Source organism: Protopterus annectens, chromosome 15.part0 (assembly GCF_019279795.1).
Source record: "Protopterus annectens isolate FY-2018-M chromosome 15.part0, PAN1.0, whole genome shotgun sequence".
NCBI classification, from domain to species: Eukaryota; Metazoa; Chordata; order Ceratodontiformes; family Protopteridae; genus Protopterus; species Protopterus annectens.
In genome coordinates, this window is record NC_056749.1 from 16,082,615 (window position 1) to 16,103,680 (window position 21,066).

The 21,066-nt window shown below is 49.3% G+C and overlaps 1 protein-coding gene across 1 annotated transcript; it reads left to right on the top strand.

Annotated features, from left to right (window-relative positions):
• Positions 1-10,377: 10,377 nt before the first annotated feature.
• On the top strand, positions 10,378-13,356 carry LOC122790149 (mucin-19-like). The gene is made up of 3 exons (XM_044057735.1): positions 10,378-11,166; positions 11,255-11,861; positions 12,053-13,356. Exons 1-3 carry the CDS (start codon positions 10,378-10,380, stop codon positions 13,354-13,356), a joined length of 2,700 nt encoding a protein of 899 aa, XP_043913670.1.
• Positions 13,357-21,066: the final 7,710 nt, after the last annotated feature.

A 21,066-nucleotide genomic window follows, 5' to 3' on the forward strand; every position in this document is an offset into this window, starting at 1 on the left:
ATGCTGTAACTGGTGCAGGAAGCCCTTCTTTAAAGGCACAGGAAAGCTCTGGTAGTGATGATGTAACGGATGCAGGAAGCCTTCCTGTAACAGGCACAGGCAGCTCTCGCAGTAATGCTGTAACTAGTACAGGAAGCCCTTCTGTAACAAGGATATGGTGCTCTGGAGATGATGCTGTAACTAGTACAGTAAGCCCTCCTGTAACTGACACAGGGTGTCATGGAAGTGATGCTGTAACAGGTACAGAAAGCCCTCCTGTAACAGGCAGAGGGTGCTCTGGTAGTGATGCTGTAACTAGTACAGGAAGCCCTACTGTAGCTGACACAGGGTGTCATGGAAGTGATGCTGTAACAGGTACAGAAAGCCCTCCTGTAGCAGGCACAATGAGCTCTAGAAGTGATTTTGTGACTAGTACAGGAAGCTCTTCAGTAAATGACACAGGGTGTTCTGGAAGTGATGGTCTAACTGGTACAGGAATCCCTCTTGTAACTGGCAAAGGGAGCTCTGGAAGTGATGCTGAAACTTTTTCAAGAATCCCTCCTGTAACAGGTACAGGATGCTCAGAAAGTTATGCTGTAACTTGTAAAGGAAGCCTTCCTGTAACTGGCACAGGGACCAAAGAAAGTGATGTTGTAACTAGTACATGAAGTCCTCCTGTAACTGGCAGAGTGAGCATTAGAGGTGATGCTGTAACTGGTAAAAGAAGCCCTCCTGTAACTGGTGCAGTGAGCTCTGGAAGTGATGCTGTAACTGGTACAGGAAGCCCTCCTGTAACAGGCACAGGGTGCCATGGAAGTGATGCTGTAATTATTACAGGAAACCCTTCTGTAACAGGCACAGGGTGCTCTGGAAGTGATGCTGTAACTGGTACAGGAAGCCCTCCTGTAACTGGCACAGGGAGCTCTGGAGATGATGCTGTAACTGGTACAGGAAGCCCTCCTGTAACTGGCACAGGGAGCTCTGGAAGTGATGCTGTAACTGGTACAGGAAGCCCTCCTGTAACTGGCACAGGGAGCTCTGGAAGTGATGCTGTAACTAGTACAGGAAGCCCTCCTGTAACAGGCACAGGGTGCTCTGGAAGTGATGCTGTAACTGGTACAGGAAGCCCTTCTGTAATTGGCAGAAAGTTCAATGGAAGTAATGCCATAACTGGTACGGGAAACCCTCCTGTACCTGGCACAGGGTGCATTGATAGTGATGCTGTAACTGATACAGGAGGCCATCCTGTAACATGCAGAGGGAGCACTGGCAGTGATGGTGTAACTAGTACAAGAAGCCCTCCTGTAACAGGCACAGGGAGCTCTGGAAGTGATGCTGTAACTGGTACAGGAAGCCCTCCTGTAACAGGCACAGGAGCTCTGGAAGTGTTGCGGTAACTGCTACAGGAAGCCCTCTTGTAACTGGCACAGAAAGCTCTGGAAGTGATGCTGTAACTGGTACAGGAAGCATTCCTGTAACAGGCACAGGGTGCTCTGGTAGTGATGTTGTAACTGGTACAGGAAGGCCTCCTGTAACTGGCACAGGGTGCAATGGAAGTGATGTCATAACTGGTAGAGGAAGTCCTCCTGTAATTGGCACAGGGTGCTCTGGTAGTGATGCTGTAACTGGTATAGGAAGCGCTCCTTTAACTGGCACAATGTGTTCTGGAAGGGATGCTGTAACTGGTACAGGAAGCCCTCTTGAAACTGGCACAGGCTGCTCTGGTAGTAATGCCATAACTGGTACAGGAAGCCCTGCTGTACCTGGCAAAGTGTGGTGTGGTAGTTATGCTGTAACTAGTAGAGGAAGCCCTTCTGTAACAGGTACAGGGAGCTCTGGAAGTGTTGCGGTAACCGCTACAGGAAATCCTCCAGCAACTGGCACAGAAAGCTCTGGAAGTGATGCTGTAACTGGTACATGAAGCATTCCTGTAACAGGTACAGTGCTCTGGTAGTGATGTTGTAACTGGTACAGGAAGCCCTCCTGTACCTGGCACAGGGAGCTCTGGAAGTGTTGCGGTAACTGTTACAGGAAATCCTCCAGCAACTGGCACAGAAAGCTCTGGAAGTGATGCTGTAACTGGTACATGAAGAATTCCTGTAACAGGTACAGTGTGCTCTGGTAGTTATGCTGTAACTAGTAGAGGAAACCCTTCTGTAACAGGCACAGGGAGCTTTAGAAGTCATACTGTAAATGGTACAGGAAGCCCTTCTGTAACAGGCATAGGGTGCTCTGGAAATGATGCTGTAACTAGCACAGGAAGCCCCCCTGTAACTGGAAAAGGGAGCCCTGGTAGTAATGCTATAACTGGTACAGGAAGCCCAACGGTAACTGGCAGAGTGTGCTCTGGTAGGGATGCTGTAACTGGTACAGGAAGCCTTCCAGTAATTGGCACAGGGTGCAATGGAAGAGATGCCATAAATGGTACAGGAAGCCCTCCTGTGACTGACACAGGGATCTCTGGAAGGGATGCCATAACTGATACAGGAAGCTCTTCTGTAACTAGCACAGGGAGCTCTGGAAGTGATGCTGTAACTGGTACAGGAAGCCCATCTTAAAAGGCACAGGAAGGTCTGGTAGTGATGCTGTAACTGGTAAAGGAAACCCTCCTGTAACAGGCACAGGGAGCTCTCGCAATGATGCTGTAACTAGTACAGGAAGCAACCCTGTAACTGGAAAAGGGAGCCCTGGTCGTAATGCTGTAACTAGCACAGGAAGCCCTCATGTAATTGGCACAGTGAGCTATGGAAGTGATGCTGTAGCTGGTAGAAGAAGCCCTCCTTTAACAGGCACAGGGTGCTCTGCTAGTGATGCTATAACTGGTACAGGAAGCCCAAAGGTAACTGGCACAGGGAGCTCTGGTAGTGATGCTGTAAGTGGTACAGGAAGCCCTCCTGTAACAGGCACAGGGAGCTCTGGTAGGGATGCTATAACTAGCACAGGATGCCCTTCTATAACAGGCAAGGGTGTTGTGGAGATGATGCTTTAACTAGTACAGGAAGCCCACCTGTAATGGGCACAGGGAGCTCTTGAAGTGGTGCTGCAACAGGTACAGGAAGCCCTCCTGTAAAAGGCACAGAGAACTCTGGAAGTGATGCTGTAACTGGTACAGGAAGCCCTTCTTAAAAGGCACAGAAAGCTCTGGTAATGATGATGTAATTGATACAGGAAGCCTTCCTGTAACAGGCACAGGCAGCTCTCACAGTAATGCTGTAACTAGTACAGGAAGCCCTTCTGTAACAAGGATATGGTGCTCTGGAGATGATGCTGTAACTAGTACAGTAAGCCCTCCTGTAACAGGCACATGGAGCTCTGGAAGTGATGCTGCAACTTGTATAAGACGCCCTCCTATAACAAGCACAGGGTGCTCTGGTAGTCATGCTGTAACTGGTACAGGAAGCCCTTCTGTAACAGGCACAGGGAGCTCTGGTAATGATGATGTAATTGATACAGGAAGCCTTCCTGTAACAGGCACAGGCAGCTCTCACAGTAATGCTGTAACTAGTACAGGAAGCCCTTCTGTAACAAGGATATGGTGCTCTGGAGATGATGCTGTAACTAGTACAGTAAGCCCTCCTGTAACAGGCACATGGAGCTCTGGAAGTGATGCTGCAACTTGTACAAGACGCCCTCCTGTAACAAGCACAGGGTGCTCTGGTAGTCATGCTGTAACTGGTAAAGGAAGCCCTTCTGTAACAGGCACACGGTGCTCTGGAGATTATTCTGTAAATAGAAAAGGAAGGTCTCCTGTAAACGACACAGGGAGCTCTGGTAGTGACGCTGTAATAAGTACAGGAAGGGCTCCTCTAACTGGCATAGGGAGTTTGGGAAGTGATGCTGTAACTGGTACAGGAAGCCCACCGGTAACTGGCACAGTGTGCTCTGGAAGTGATGCCATAACTGATACAGGAAGACCTTCTGTAACTGGCACAGTGTGCTCTGGAAGTGATGCTGTAACTGGTGCAGGAAGACTTCCTGTAACAGGCACAGGGAGCTCTGGAAGTGATGTTGTAGCTGGTACAGGAAGCCCTCCTGTAACAGGCACAGGGTGCTCTGGTAGTGATGTTGTAACTAGTACAGGAATCCCTTCTGTAACAGACACAGGGTGCTCTGGAGATTATGCTGTAACTAGAACAGGAAGGCATCATCTAACTGGCATAGGTAGATCTGGTATTGATGCTGTAACTAGTACAGGAAGGCCTCCTCTAACAGCACAGGAAGCACTGGAAGTGATGCTGTAACTGGTACAGTAAGCCCTCCTGTAACAAGCACAGAGAGCTCTGGAAGTGAAACTGTAACTGGTAAAGGAAGCCTTCATGTAATAGGCACAGTGTGCTCTGGAAGTGATGCTGTAACTAGCACAAGAAGCCATCTTTTGACTGGCACAGGGAGCTTGGGTAGTCATGCTGTAACTGATACAGTAAGCCCTACTGTAACTGGCACAGGGTGCACTGGAAGTGATGCTGCAACTGGTACAGGAAGCCCTCCAGTAACTGGCACAGTGTGCAATGGAAGTGATGCCATAACTGGTACAGGAAGCGCTCTTGTATCTGGCACATGGAGGTCTGGGGTGATGCTGTAACTGGTACAGGATGCCCTCCTGTAACAGGCACAGGGTGCTCTGGAGATGATGTTGTAATGCGTACTGGAAGCCCTCCTATAACAGGCACAAGGTGGAATGAAATTGATGCCATAACTGGTACAGTAAGCTCTCCTATAACTGGCACTGAGTGCTCTGGAAGTGATGTTGCAACTGGTACAGGAAGCCCTCCAGTAACTGGCACAGTGTGCAATGGAAGTGGTACAGGAACTGGTAATTGGTACAGGAAGCGCTCTTGTATCTGGCACAGGGTGGTCTGGGGATGATGCTGTAACTGGTACAGGACGCCCTCCTGTAACAGGCACAGGGTGCTCTAGAAGTAATTTTGTAATTAGTACCGGAAGCCCTCCTGTAACTGGCAGAGGCAGCTCTGGAGATGATGCTGTAAGTAGTCCAGGAAGCCCTACTGTAGCAGGCATAGGGTGCTCTGGATATGATGCTGTAACTAGTACTGGAAGTCATCCTGTAACTGGCACATGGAGCTCATGAAGTGATGCTGTAAATAGTAAAGGAAGCCATGCTGTAAAATGCACAGGGTGCTCTGATAGTGATGCTGTAACAGGTACAGGAAGCTCTCCTGTAACGGCCACAGGGTGCAATGGGAGTGATGCCATAAGTGGAACAGAAAGCCCTCCTGTAACTGGCACAGGATACTTTGCTAGTGATGCTATAAGTGGTACAGGAAGCCCTCCAGTAACTGGCACAGTGTGCAATGGAAGTGATGCCATAACTGGTACAGGAAGCGCTCTTATATCTGGCACATGGAGGTCTGGGGGTGATGCTGTAACTGATACAGGATGCCCTCCTGTAACAGGCACAGGGTGCTCTAGAAGTGATTCTGTAATTAGTACCAGAAGCCCTCCTGTAACTGGCACAGGCAGCTCTGGAGATGATGCTGTAAGGAGTCCAGGAAGCCCTACTGTAGCAGGCATAGGGTGCTCTGGATATGATGCTGTAACTAGTACTGGAAGTCATCCTGTAACTGGCACATGGAGCTCATGAAGTGATGCTGTAAATAGTAAAGGAAGCCATGCTGTAAAATGCACAGGGTGCTCTGATAGTGATGCTGTAACAGGTACAGGAAGCTCTCCTGTAACGGCCACAGGATACTTTGCTAGTGATGCTATAAGTGGTACAGGAAACCCTCCTGTAACTGTCACAGGGAGCTCTGTAAGTGATGCCTTAACTAGTACAAGAAGCGCTCCTATAACACGCACAGGGAGTTCTGGACATGATGCTGTGACTGCTACAGGAATCTCTCCTGTAACAGGCACTGGGTGCCCTGGAAGTGATACTGTAACTGGTATAAAAATCCCTCGAGTAACAGGCACAGGGTGCTCTGGTAGTGATGCTGTAACTGCTACAGGAAGGCTTTCAGTAACTGGCACAGGGTGCAATGGAAGTGATGCCATAACTGGTACAGGAAGGCCTCTTGTAACTGGCACACGGTGCTCTGGAAGTGATGCTGTAACTGGTATAGGAACCCCTCCTGTAACTGGCACAGGAAGCTCTGGAAGTAATGCTGTAACTGGTACAGGAAACCCTTCTTAAAAGGCACAGGAAGCTCTGGTGGTGATGCTGTTACTGGTACAGGAAGCCCTCCTGTAACAGGCAGAGGGAGCTATCGCAGTGATGCTGTAACTAGTACAGGAAGCCTTTCTGTAGCAGGCATAGGGTGCTCTGGAGATGATGATGTAACTAGTACAGGAAACCCTCCTGTAAGAGGCACAGGGAGCTCTGGAAGTAATGCCTTAACTAGTACAGGACGCCCTCCTGTAACTGGCACAGGGAGCTCTGGAGATGATGCTGTAATGAGTACAGGAAGCCCTTATGTAACAGGCAAAGGGAGCTCTGGAAGTGATGCTGTAAGTGGTACAGGAAGTCCTAATGTAACAGGCACAGGGTGCTCTGGAAGTGATGCTGTGACTAGTACAGAAAGCCCTCCTGTAACTGGCCCAGGGTGCTCTGGAGATGATGTTGTAACAGGCACAGGGAGCTCTGGTAGTGCTGAAATTAGTGCAGGAAGCCCTTCTGTAACAGGAACAAGGTGGAATGGAAGTGATGCCATAACTGGTACAAGAAGCCCTCCTATAACTGGCACAGGGTGTTTGGGTAGTGTTGCTGTAACTGGTACAGGGAACCCTGCTGTAAGAGGCACAAGGAGCTCTGGAAGTGATGCTGCAACTGATACAGGAAGCCCTCCTGTAACAGGCACAGTGTGCTCTGGTAGGGATGCTGTAACTAGTACAGGAAGACCTCCTGTAACTGGCACAGGGAGCTCTGGAAGTGATGCTGTAACTGGTAAAAGGAAGCCCTTCGCCCTTCTTAAAAGGCACAGGAAGCTCTGGTAGTGTTGCTGTAACTGGTACAGGAAGCCCTCCTGTAACAGGCACAGGCAGCTCTCGCAGTGATGCTGTAACTAGTACAGGAAGCCCTTCTGTGACAGGGATATGGTGCTCTGGAGATGATGCTGTAACTTGTATAGGAAGCCTTCCTGTAATAGGCACATGGAGCTGTGGTAGTGATGCTGAAACTGGTACAGGAAGACCTCCTGTAAAAGGCACAGGGAGTTCTGGAAGTGATACTATAGCTGGTACAGGAAGCCCTCTTCTAACAGCCACAGGGTGCTCTGGTAGTGATGCTGTGATTAGAACAGGAAGCCCTTCTATAACAGACACAGGGTGCGCTGGAGATGATGCTGTAACTAGTACAGGAAGGCCTCCTCTAACTGGCACAGGGACCTCTGGAAATGATGCTGTAACTAGTACAGGAAGCCCCCCCCCATAACAGGAAAAGGGAGCCCTGGTAGTAATACTGTAACTAGTACAGGAAGCCCTCATGTAGCTGGCACAGGGAGCTCTGGTAGTGATGCTGTAACTAGTACAGGAGGCCGATCTTAATAGGCACAGTGAGGGATGGTATTGATGCTGTAACTAGTACAGGAAGCCCTTCTATGACAGGCAAGGGTGTTCTGGAGATGATGCTGTAACTAGTACAGAAAGCCCTCCTGTAAAAGGCACAGAGAGATCTGGAAGTAATGCTGTAACTGGTACAGGAAGCCCTCCTGTAACAGGCACAGGCAGCTCTTGCAGGGATGCTGTAATTAGTACAGGAAGCCCTTCTGTAACAGGGATATGGTGCTGTGGAGATGATGCTGTAACTTGTATAGGAAGCCTTCCTGTAACTGGAAAAGGGAACTCTGGTAGTGATGCTGTAACTAGTACAGGAAGCCCTCCTGTAACAGGCACATGGAGCTCTGGAAGTGATGCTGTAACTGGTACAGGAAGCCCTCCTGTAAAAAGAACAGGGTGCTCCGGTAATTATTCTGTAACTGGTACAGGAAGCCTTCCACTAACTGGCACAATGTGCTCTGGAAGTGATGCCATGACTGATTCATGAATACATTCTGTAACTGGCACAGTGTGCTCTGGAAGTGATGCTGAAACTGGTAAAGGAAGACCTCATGTAATAGGCACAGGGAGCTCTGGTAGTAATGCTGTAACTAGTACAGGAAGCCCTCCTGTAACAGGCACAGGGAGCTCTTGCAGTGATGCTGTAATTGGTACAGGAAGCCCTTCTGTAACAGGCACAGTGTACTCTGGTAATGGTGCTGTAACTGGTACAGGAAGCCCTCCTGTAACAGGCACAGGGAGCTCTTGCAGTGATGCTGTAACTAGTACAAGATGCCTTTCTGTAACAGGCATAGGGAGCTCTGGAAATGATGCTGTAACTAGTATAGGAAGCCCTCCTGTAACTGGAAAAGGGATCCCTGGTAGTAATGCTGTAACTAGTACAGGAAGCCCTCATGTAGCTGGCACAGGCAGCTATGGAAGTGGTGCTGTAATTGGTACAAGAAGCCCTCCTTTAACAGCCACAGGCTGCTCTGATAGTGATGTTGTAACTGGTTGAGGAAGCCCTCCGGTAACCGGCACAGTGTGCTCTGGAAGTGATGCCATAACTGATACAGGAATGACATAACTGATACAGGAAGCCCTCCTGTAACTGGCACAGGGAGCTCTGGAAGTGATGCTGTAACTGGTACAGGAAGCCCTCCTGTAACGGGCACAGAGAGCTCTGGTAGTGATGCTGTAACTGGTACAGGAAGCCCTCCTGTAACAGGCACAGAGAGCTCTGGTAGTGATGCGTTAACTAGTACATGAAACCAAACTTAATAGGCACAGGGAGGGATGGTAGTGATGCTCTAACTAGTACAGAAAGCCCTTCTATAACAGGCAAGGGTGCTCTGGAGATGATGCTGTAACTACTACAGGATCCCTCATTTAACTGGCACAGGGAGCTCTGGAAATGATGCTATAACTGGTACAGGAAGCCCTCCTATAACAGGCACAAGTTGTAAAAGAAGTGATGTCATAACTGGTACAGGAAGCCCTCCTATAACTGGCACAGGGTGCTTGAGTAGTGATGCTGTAACTGGTGCAGGAAACCCTCCTGTAAGAGGCACAGGGAGCTCTGGAAGTAATGCCTTAACTAGTACAGGTAGCCCTCCTGTAACTGGCACAGGGAGCGCTGGAGATGATGCTGTAATGAGTACAGGAAGCCCTTATGTAACTGGCAAAGGGAGCTCTGAAAGTGATGCTGTAAGTGGTACAGGAAGTCCTAATGTAACAGGCACAGGGTGCTCTGGAAGTGATACTGTGACTCGTACAGGAAGCCCTCCTGTAACTGGCACAGGGTGCTCTGGAGATGATGTTGTAATGCGTACAGGAAGCCCTCCTGTAATAGGCACAGGGAGCTCTGGTAGTGCTGTAACTAGTGCAGGAAGTCCTTCCGTAACAGGCACAGTGTGCTCTGCTAGGGATGCTGTAACTGGTACAGGAAGCCCTCCTGTAACAGCCACAGGGAGCTCTTGCAGTGATGCTGTAACTAGTAGAGGAAGCCCCTCTGTAACAGGCATAGGGTGCTCTGGAAATTATGCTGTAACTAGTATAGGAAGCCCTTCTGTAACAGGCACAGTGGGCTCTGGTAGGGATGCTGTAACTCGTACAGGAAGCCCTCCTGTAACAGCCACAGGGAGCTCTTGCAGTGATGCTGTAACTAGTAGAGGAAGCCCCTCTGTAACAGGCATAGGGTGCTCTGGAAATGATGCTGTAACTAGTATAGGAAGCCCTTCTGTAACAGGCACAGTGTGCTCTGGTAGGGATGCTGTAACTAGTACAGGAAGCCCTCCTGTAACAGGCACAGGGAGCTCTTGAGTGATGCTGTAACTAGTAGAGGAAGCCCTTCTGAAACAGGCATAGGGTGCTCTGGAAATGATGCTGTAACTAGTATAGGAAGCCCTCCTGTAACTGGAAAAGGGATCCCTGGTAGTAATGCTGTAACTAGTACAGGAATCCCTCATGTAGCTGGCACAGGGAGCTATGGATATGTTGTTGAAATTGGTACAGGAATCCCTCCTTTAACAGGCACAGGGTGCTCTGATGGTGATGCTGTAACTGGTACAGGAAGCCCTCTGGTAACTGACACATTGTGCTCTGGAAGTGCTGCTGTAGCTAGTACAGGAAGACCTTCTGTAACTGGCACAGGGAGCTCTGGAAGTGATGCTGTAAATGGTACAGGAAGCCCTCCTGTAACAGGCACAGTGTGCTCTGGAAGTGCTGCTGTAACTATACAGGAAGCCCTCCTGTAACTGGCACAGGGAGCTCTGGAAGTTATGCTGTGACTGGTACAGGAAGCCCTTCTTAAAATGCCCTGGAAGCTCTGGTAGTGATGCTGTAACTGGTACAGGAAGCCCTTCTGTAACAAGGATATGGTGCTCTGGAGATGATGCTGTAACTTGTATGGGAGGCCTTCCTGTAACAGGCACATGGAGCTGTGGAAGTGAAGCTGCAACTGGTACAGGAAGCCCTCCTGTAACAAGAACAGGGTGCTCTGGTATTCATGCTGTAACTGGTACAGGAAGCTGTCCAGTAACTGGCACAGTGTGCTCTGGAAGTGATGCCATAACTGAAACAGGAAGACCTTCTCTAACTGGCACAGTGTGCTGTGGTAGTGATGCTAAAACTGGTACAGGAAGACCTCCTGTAACAGGCACAGGGAGTTCTGGAAGTGATACTGTAGCTGGTATAGGAAGCCCTCCTCTAACAGGCACAGGATGCTCTGGTAGTGATGTTGTGATTAGAACAGAAAGACCTTCTATAACAGGCACAGGGTGCGCTGGAGATGATGCTGTAACTAGTACAGGAAGGCCTCCTCTAACTGGCACAGGGAGCTCTGGAAGTGATGCTGTAACTGGTACAGGAAGCCCCCATGTAACAGGCAAGGAGAGCTATGGAAGTTATTCTGTAACTGGTACAGGAAAACCTCCTGTAACTAGCACAATGTGCTCAGGTAGTGATGCTGTAACTAGTACAGGAAGCCCTCATGTAACTGGCACAGAGAGCGTTGAAAGTCATGCTGTAACTGGTACAGTAAGCCCTCCCAAAACGGGCACAGTGTGCAATGGAAGTGATGCCATAACTGGTACAGGAAGCCCCCCCATATCTGGTGCAGTGAGGTCTGGGGGTGATGCTGTAAGTGATACAGGAGGCCCTCCTGTAACAGGCCCAGGGTGCTCTAGAAGTGATGCTGTAATTGGTACAGGATGCAATGCTGTAACTAGCACAGTCAGCTCTGGAAGTAATGCTCTAACTAGTACAGGAAGCCCTCCTCTAACAGGCACAAGAAGCTCCAGAGATGATGGATGCTGTAACTAGTAGAGGAAGCCCTTCTGTAACAGGCACAGGGTGCGCTGGAGATGATGTTGTAACGGGTACTGGAAGCCCTACTGTAACAGGCACAGGGAGCTCTGGTAGTGATGCTGTAAATAGTACAGGAAGGCCTTCTGTAATAGGCAGAGTGTTTTCTGGTAGTGATGCTGTAACTGGTAAAGGAAGCCCTCCTGTAACAAGTACAGGGAGCTCTTGCAGTGATGCTGTAACTAGTACAGGAAGCACTTTTGTAAATGGCATAGGGTGCTCTGGAAATGATGCTGTAACTAGTACAGGAATCCCTCCTGTAACAGGAAAAGGGAGCCCTGGTAGTAATGATGTAACTAGTACAGGAAGCCCTCATGTAGCTGGCACAGGGAGCTATGGAAGAGATGCTGTAACTGGTACAAGAAGCCCTCCTTCAAAAAGCACAGGGTGCACTGATAGTGATGTTGTAATTGGTACAGGAAGCCCTCCGGTAACTGGCACAGTGTGCTCTGGAAGTGATACCATAACTGATACAGGAAGCCCTCCTGTAACTGGCACACGGAACTCTGGTAGTGATGCTGCAACTAGTACAGGAAGCCAATCTTAATAGGCACAGCGAGGGATGGTATTGATGCTGTAACTAGTACAGGAAGCCCTTCTATGACAGGCAAGGGTGCTCTGGAGATGATGCTGTAACTAGTACAGGAAGCCCTCCTGTAAAAGGCACAGAGATCTGGAAGTAATGCTGTAACTGGTACAGGAAGCCCTTCTGTAACAGGCACAGTGTGCTCTGGTAGGGATGCTGTAACTGGTACAGGAAGCCCTTCGGTAACAGGCACAGTGTGCTCTGGTAGGGATGCTGTAACTGGTACAGGAAGCCCTTCTGTAACAGGCACAGTGTGCTCTGGTAGGGATGCTGTAATTGGTACAGGAAGCCCTCCTGTAAAAGGCACAGAGAGATCTGGAAGTAATGATGTAACTGGTACAGGAAGCCCTTCTGTAACAGGTACAGTGTGCTCTGGTAGGGATGCTGTAACTGGTACAGGAAGCCCTTCTGTAACAGGCACAGTGTGCTCTGGTAGGGATGCTGTAACTGGTACAGGAAGCCCTCCTGTAAAAGGCACACAGAGATCAGGAAGTAATGCTGTAACTGGTACAGGAAGCCCTTCTGTAACAGGCACAGTGTGCTCTGGTAGTGATGCTGTAACTGGTACAGGAAGCCCTTCTGTAACAGGCACAGTGCGCTCTGGTAGGGATGCTGTAACTGGTACAGGAAGCCCTTATGTAACAGGCACAGGGTGCACTGATAGTGATGTTGTAACTGGTACAGGAAGCCCTCTGGTAACTGGCACAGTGTGCTCTGGAAGTGATACCATAACTGATACAGGAAGCCCTGTAACTGGCACAGAGAGATCTGGAAGTAATGTTGTAACTGGTACAGGAAGCCCTCCTGTAACAGGCACAGGGAGCTCTGGTAGTGATGCTGTAAATAGCACAGGAAGGCCTTCTGTAACAGGCACAGTGTTTTCTGGTAGTGATGCTGTAACTGGTACAGGAAGCCCTCCTGTAACAGGCACAGGGAGCTCTGGTAGTGATGCTCTAAATAGTACAGGAAGGCCTTCTGTAACAGGCACATCGTTTTCTGGCAGTGATGCTGTAACTGGTACAGGAAGCCCTCCTGTAACAGGCACAGGGAGCTCTGGTAGTGATGCTGTAATTAGTACAGGAAGCCCTTCTGTAAATGACATAGTGTGCTCTGGAAATGATGTTGTAATTAGTACAGGAAGCCCTCCTGTAACAGGAAAAGGGAGCCCTGGTAGTAATGCGGTAACTAGTACAGGAAGCCCTCATGTAGCTGGCACAGGGAGCTATGGAAGCAATGCTGTAACTGGTACAAGAAGTCCTCCTTCAAAAAGCACAGGGTGCACTGATAGTGATGTTGTAACTGGTACAGGACGCCCTCCGGTAACTGGCACAATGTGCTCTGGAAATGATACCATAACTGATAGAGGAAGCCCTCCTGTAACTGGCACAGGGAGCTCTGGTAGTGATGCTGTAACTAGTACAGGAAGCCAATCATAATAGGCACAATGAGGGATGGTATTGATGCTGTAACTAGTACAGGAAGCCCTTCTATGACATGCAAGGGTGCTCTGGAGATGATGATGTAACTAGTACAGGAAGACTTCCTGTAAAAGGCACAGAGAGATCTGCAAGTAATGCTGTAACTGGTACAGGAAGCCCTCCTGTAACAGGCACAGTGTTTTCTGGTAGTGATGCTGTAACTGGTACAGGAAGCCCTCCTGTAACAGGCACAGGGAGCTCTTGCAGTGATGCTGTAACTAGTACAGGAAGCCCTTCTCTAACAGGCACAGTGTGCTCTGGTAGGGATGCTGTAACTGGTACAGGAAACCCTCCTGTAACAGGCACAGGGAGCTTTGCAGTGATGCTGTAACTAGTACAGGAAGCCCACCGTAACAGGAAAAGGGAGCCCTGGTAGTAATGCTGTAACTAGTACAGGAAGCCCTCATGTAGATGGCACAGGGAGCTATGGAAGCGATGCTGTAACTGGTACAAGAAGTCCTCCTTCAAAAAGCACAGGGTGCACTGATAGTGATGTTGTAACTGGCACAATGTGCTTTGGAAATGATACCATAACTGATAGAGGAAGCCCTCCTGTAACTGGCACAGGGAGCTCTGGTAGTGATGCTGTAACTAGTACAGGAAGCCAATCATAATAGGCACAATGAGGGATGGTATTGATGCTGTAACTAGTACAGGAAGCCCTTCTATGACATGCAAGGGTGCTCTGGAGATGATGATGTAACTAGTACAGGAAGCCCTCCTGTAAAAGGCACAGAGAGATCTGCAAGTAATGCTGTAACTGGTACAGGAAGCCCTCCTGTAACAGGCACAGTGTTTTCTGGTAGTGATGCTGTAAATGGTACAGGAAGCCCTCCTGTAACAGGCACAGGGAGCTCTTGCAGTGATGCTGTAACTAGTACAGGAAGCCCTTTTCTAACAGGCACAGTGTGCTCTGGTAGGGATGCTGTAACTGGTACAGGAAACCCTCCTGTAACAGGCACAGGGAGCTTTGCAGTGATGCTGTAACTAGTACAGGAAGCCCACCGTAACAGGAAAAGGGAGCCCTGGTAGTAATGCTGTAACTAGTACAGGAAGCCCTCATATAGCTGGCACAGGGAGCTATGGAACTGATGCTGTAACTAGTACAAGAAGCCCTCCTTCAAAAAGCACAGGGTGCACTGATAGTGATGTTGTAACTGGTACAAAACTCCCTCCGGTAACTGGCACAGTGTGCTCTGGAAGTGATACCATAACTGATACAGGAAGCCCTCCTGTAACTGGCACACGGAACTCTGGTAGTGATGCTGCAACTAGTACAGGAAGCCAATCTTAATAGGCACAGTGAGGGATGGTATTGATGCTGTAACTAGTACAGGAAGCCCTTCTATGACAGGCAAGGGTGCTCTGGAGATGATGCTGTAACTAGTACAGGAAGCCCTCCTGTAAAAGGCACAGAGAGATCTGGAAGTAATGCTGTAACTGGTACAGGAAGCCCTTCTGTAACAGGCACAGTGTGCTCTGGTAGGGATGCTGTAACTGGTACAGGAATACCTTCTGTAACAGGCACAGTGTGCTCTGGTAGGGATGCTGTAACTGGTACAGGAAGCCCTTCTGTAACAGGCACAGTGTGCTCTGGTAGGGATGCTGTAATTGGTACAGGAAGCCCTCCTGTAAAAGGCACAGAGAGATCTGGAAGTAATGCTGTAACTGGTACAGGAAGCCCTTCTGTAACAGGCACAGTGTGCTCTGGTAGGGATGCTGTAACTGGTACAGGAAGCCCTTCTGTAACAGGCACAGTGTGCTCTGGTAGGGATGCTGTAACTGGTACAGGAAGCCCTTCTGTAACAGGCACAGTGTGCTCTGGTAGGGATGTTGTAACTGGTACAGGAAGCCCTCCTGTAACAGGCACAGGGAGCTCTTGCAGTGATGCTGTAACTAGTACAGGAAGCCCCTCTGTAAATGGCATAGGGTGCTCTGGAAATGATGCTGTAATTAGTACAGGAAGCCCTCCTGTAACAGGAAAAGTGAGCCCTGATAGTAATGCTGTAACTAGTACAGGAAGCCCTCATGTAGCTGGCACAGGGAGCTATGGAAGTGATGCTGTAACTGGTACAAAGAGCCCTCCTTCAAAAAGCACAGGGTGCACTGATAATGATGTTGTAACTGGTACAGGATGCCCTCCGGTAACTGGCACAGTGTGCTCTGGAAGTGATACCATAACTGATACAGGAAGCCCTCCTGTAACTGGCACACGGAACTCTGGTAGTGATGCTGCAACTAGTACAGGAAGCCAATCTTAATAGGCACAGCGAGGGATGGTATTGATGCTGTAACTAGTACAGGAAGCCCTTCTATGACAGGCAAGGGTGTTCTGGAGATGATGCTGTAACTAGTACAGGAAGCCCTCCTGTAAAAGGCACAGAGAGATCTGGAAGTAATGCTGTAACTGATAGAGGAAGCCCTCCTGTAACAGGCACAGTGTGCTCTGGTAGTGATGCTGTAATTGGTACAGGAAGCCCTCCTGTAACAGACACAGGGAGCTCTTGCAGTGATGCTGTAACTAGTACAGGAAACCCTTCGGTAAATGGCATAGGGTGCTCTGGAAAGGATGCTGTAACTAGTACAGGAAGCCCTCATGTAACAGGAAAAGGGAACCCTGGTGGTAATGCTGTAACTCGTACAGGAAGCCCTCATGTAGCTGGCACAGGGAGATATGGAAGTGATGCTGTAACTGGTACAAGAAGCCCTCCGGTAACTGGCACAGTGTGCTCTGGAAGTGATACAATAACTGATACAGGAAGCCCTCCTGTAACTGGCACAGGGAGCTCTGGTAGTGATGATGTAACTAGTACAGGAAGCCGATCTTAATAGGCACAGCGAGGGATGGTACTGATGCTGTAACTAGTACAGGAAGCCCTTCTATGACAGGCAAGGGTGCTCTGGAGATGATGCTGTAACTAGTACAGGAAGCACTCCTGTAAAAGGCAGAGAGAGATCTGGAAGTAATGCTGTAACTGGTACAGGAAGCCCTCCTGTAACAGGCACAGTGTGCTCTGGAAGTGGTGCTGTAACTAGTACAGGAAGCCCTCCTGTAACTGGCCAAGGGAGCTCTGGAAGTGATGCTGTAACTGGTACAGGAAGCCCTCCTGTAACAGGCACAGGCAGCTCTCGCAGTAATGCTGTAACTAGTACAGGAAGCCCTTCTGTAACAGGGATATGGTGCTCTGGAGATGATGCTGTAACTAGTACAGGAAGCCCTCCTGTAACTGGCCAAGGGAGCTCTGGAAGTGATGCTGTAACTGGTACAGGAAGCCCTCCTGTAACAGGCACAGGCAGCTCTCACAGTGATGCTGTAACTAGTACAAGAAGCCCTTCTGTAACAGGGGTATGGTGCTGTGGAGATGCTGCTGTAACTAGTACAGTAAGCCCTCCTGTAACAGGCACATGGAGCTCTGGAAGTGATGCTGCAACTGGTACAGGAAGCCCTCCGCTAACTGGCACAGTGTGCTCTGGAAGTGATTTCATGACTGATACATGAATACCTTCTGTAACTGGCACAGTGTGCTCTGGAAGTGATGCTGAAACTGGTACAGGAAGACGTCATGTAATAGGCACAGGGAGCTCTGGAAGTGATACTGTAGCTGGTACAGGAAGCCCTCCTGTAACAGGCACAGGGTGCTCTGGTACTGATGCTGTAACTAGTACCAAACGCCCTTCTGTAACAGGCACAGGGTGAGCTGGAGATTATGCTGTAACTAGTACAGGAAGGCCTCCTCTAACAGGTAGAGGGAGCACTGGTAGTGATGCTGTAACTAGTACAGGAAGGTATCCTCAAACTGGAACAGGGAGGTCTGGAAGTGATGCTGAAATTAGTACAGGAAGCCCTCCCATAACTGGCACAGTGTGCAATGGAAGTGATGCCACAGCTGTTAGAGGAAGCCCTCCTGTATCTGGCACAAGGAGGTCTGGGGGTGATGCTGTAACTGATACAGGAGGCCCTCCTGTAACGCGCACAGGGTGCTCTAGAAGTGATTCTGTAATTAGCACCGAAAGCCCTCCTGTATCTGGCACAGGCAGCTCTGGAGATGATGCTATAAGTAGTACAGAAAGCTCTTCTATAACTGGCACAGTGTGCTCTGGAAGTGAAGCAGTAACTGGTAGAGGAAGCCCTCTTCTCACTGGCACAGGGAGCTCTGGAAGTGATGCTGTAACTGCTACAAGATGCCATGCTGTAATTAGCACAGGGAGCTCTGGAAGTGATGCTGCAACTGGTACAGGAAGCCCTCCTGTAACTGCCACGTGGAACTCTGGAAGTGATGCTGTAACTAGTACAGGAAGCTTTTCTATGACAGGCAAGGGTGCTCTGGAGATGATGCTGTAACTAGTAGAGGAAGCCCTTATGCAACTGGCACAGGGAGCTCAGGATGTGATGCTATAATTGGTACAGGAAGTCCTCTTGTAAAAGGCACAGAGAGATCTGGAAGTGATGCTGCAACTGATAAAGGAAGCCCTCCTGTAACAGGCACAGTGTGCTCTGGAAGTGGTGCTGTAACTAATACAGGAAGCCCTCCTGTAACTGGCACAGGGAGCTCTGGAAGTGATGCTGTAACCGGTAGAGGAAGACCTTCTTAAAAGGCACATGTAGATCTGGTAGTGATGCTGTAACTGTTACAGGAAGCCCTCCTGTAACAGGCACAGGCAGCTCTCACAGTGATGCTGTAACTAGTACAGGAGGCCCTTCTGTAACAGGGATATGGTTCTGTGGAGATGATGCTGTAACTAGTATAGGAAGCCTTCCTGTAACTGGAAAAGGGAACTCTGGTAGTGATGCTGTAACTAGTACATGAAGCCCTCCTGTAAAAGCACATGGAGCTCTGGAAGTGATGCTGCAACTGGTACAGGAAGCCCTCCTATAAAAAGAACAGGGTGCTCTGGTAGTTATGCTGTAACTGGTACAGGAAGCCCTCCGCTAACTGGCACAGTGCGCTCTGGAAGTGATTTCATGACTGATACATGAATACCTTCTGTAACTGGCACAGTGTGCTCTGGAAGTGATGCTGAAACTGGTACAGGAAGACGTCATGTAATAGGCACAGGGAGCTCTGGAAGTGATACTGTAGCTGGTACAGGAAGCCCTCCTGTAACAGGCACAGGGTGCTCTGGTACTGATGCTGTAACTAGTACCGGAAGCCCTTCTGTAACAGGCACAGGGTGAGCTGGAGATTATGCTGTAACTAGTACAGGAAGGCCTCCTCTAACAGGTAGAGGGAGCACTGGTAGTGATGCTGTAACTAGTACAGGAAGGTATCCTCAAACTGGAACAGGGAGGTCTGGAAGTGATGCTGAAAGTAGTACAGGAAGCCCTCCCATAACTGGCACAGTGTGCAATGGAAGTGATGCCACAACTGGTAGAGGAAGCCCTCCTGTATCTGGCACAAGGAGGTCTGGGGGTGATGCTGTAACTGATACAGGAGGCCCTCCTGTAACTGGCACAGGGTGCTCTAGAAGTGATTCTGTAATTAGTACTGAAAGCCCTCCTGTATCTGGCACAGGCAGCTCTGGAGATGATTCTGTAAGTAGTACAGAAAGCCCTTCTATAACTGGCACAGTGTGCTCTGGAAGTGAAGCAGTAACTGGTAGAGGAAGCCCTCTTCTCACTGGCACAGGGAGCTCTGGAAGTGATGCTGTAACTGCTACAAGATGCCATGCTGTAATTAGCACAGGGAGCTCTGGAAGTGATGCTGCAACTGGTACAGGAAGCCCTTCTGTAACTGCCACGTGGAACTCTGGAAGTGATGCTGTAACTAGTACAGGAAGCTCTTCTATGACAGGCAAGGGTGCTCTGGAGATGATGCTGTAGCTAGTAGAGGAAGCCCTTATGTAAATGGCACAGGGAGCTCAGGATGTGATGCTATAATTGGTACAGGAAGCCCTCTTGTAAAAGGCACAGAGAGATCTGGAAGTGATGCTGCAACTGATAAAGGAAGCCCTCCTGTAACAGGCACAGTGTGCTCTGGAAGTGGTGCTGTAACTAATACAGGAAGCCCTCCTGTAACTGGCACAGGGAGCTCTGGAATTGATGCTGTAACCGGTAGAGGAAGACCTTCTTAAAAGGCACAGGAAGATCTGGTAGTGATGCTGTAACTGTTACAGGAAGCCCTCCTGTAACAGGCACAGGCAGCTCTCACAGTGATGCTGTAACTAGTACAGGAGGCCCTTCTGTAACAGGGATATGGTGCTGTGGAGATGATGCTGTAACTAGTATAGGAAGCCTTCCTGTAACTGGAAAAGGGAACTCTGGTAGTGATGCTGTAACTAGTACATGAAGCCTTCCTGTAAAAGGCACATGGAGCTCTGGAAGTGATGCTGCAACTGGTAAAGGAAGCCCTCCTGTAACAAGAACAAGGTGCTCTGGTAGTCATGCTGTAACTGCTACAGGAGGCTATGCTGTAACTAGCACAGTGAGCTCCGGAAGTGATGCCGCAACTGGTACAGGAAACCCTCCTGTAACTGGCACATAGAACTCTGCAGTGATGCTGTAACTAGTACATGAAGCCCTTCTATAGCAGGCATAGGGTGCTCTGGAGATGATGCTGTAACTAGTACTGGAAGCCCTCCTGTAACTGGAAAAGGGAGCCCTGGTAGTAATGCTGTAACTAATACAGGAAACTCTCCTTTAACAGGCACAGGGTGCTCTGGTAGTGATGCTGGTAACTGGTAAAGGAAGCCCTTCTGTAACTGGTACAGGGAGCTCTGGAAATGATGCTGTAACTGCTACAGGATGCCAAGCTGTAACTAGCACCGTCAGCTCTGGAAGTGATGCTGCAGCTGGTACAGGAAGCCATCCTGTAACTGGCACAAGGAACTCTGGAAGTGATGCTGTAACTAGTAAAGGAAGCCCTCCTGTAGCAGACACATGGTGCTCTGGTAGTGATGCTGTAACTGGTACAGGAAGCCCTGCTGTAACAGGCACAAGGTGGAATGGAAGTGGTACCATAAATGGTACAGGAAGCCCTCCTGTAACTGGCACAGGGTGCATGGGTAATGTTGCTGTAACTGGTACAGGAAACCCTCCTGTAAGAGGCACAGGGAGCTCTGAAAGTAATGCCTTAACTAGTACAGGAAGCCCTCCTGTAACTGGTACAGGGAGCTCTGGAGATGATGCTGTAATGAGTACAGGAAGCCCTTATGTAACTGGCAAAGGGAGCTCTGGAAGTGATGCTGTAAGTGGTACAGGAAGTCCTACTGTAACAGGCACAGGGTGCTCTGGAAGTGATGCTGTGACTGGTACAGGAAGCCCTCCTGTAACTGGCACAGAGAGCTCTGGAAGTGATCCTGTAATTGGTACAAGATGTCATGCTGTAACTACCACAGGTAGCTCTGGAAGTAATGCTCTAACTAGTACAGGAAGCCCTCCTCTAACAGGCACAAGAAGCTCCAGAGATGATGGATGCTGTAACTAGTACCGAAAGCCCTCCTGTTACAGACACAGGGAGCTCTGGTAGTGACGCTGTAACTAGTACATGAAACCCTTCTGTAACAGGCACAGTGTGCTCTGGTAGTGATACTGTAACTGGTACAGGAAGCACTCCTGTAACAGGCACAGGGAGCTCTCACAGTGATGCTGTAACTAGTACAGGAAGCTTTCTGTAACAGGCAAAGGGTGCTCTGGAAATGATGCTGTAACTAGTACAGGAAGCCCTTCTG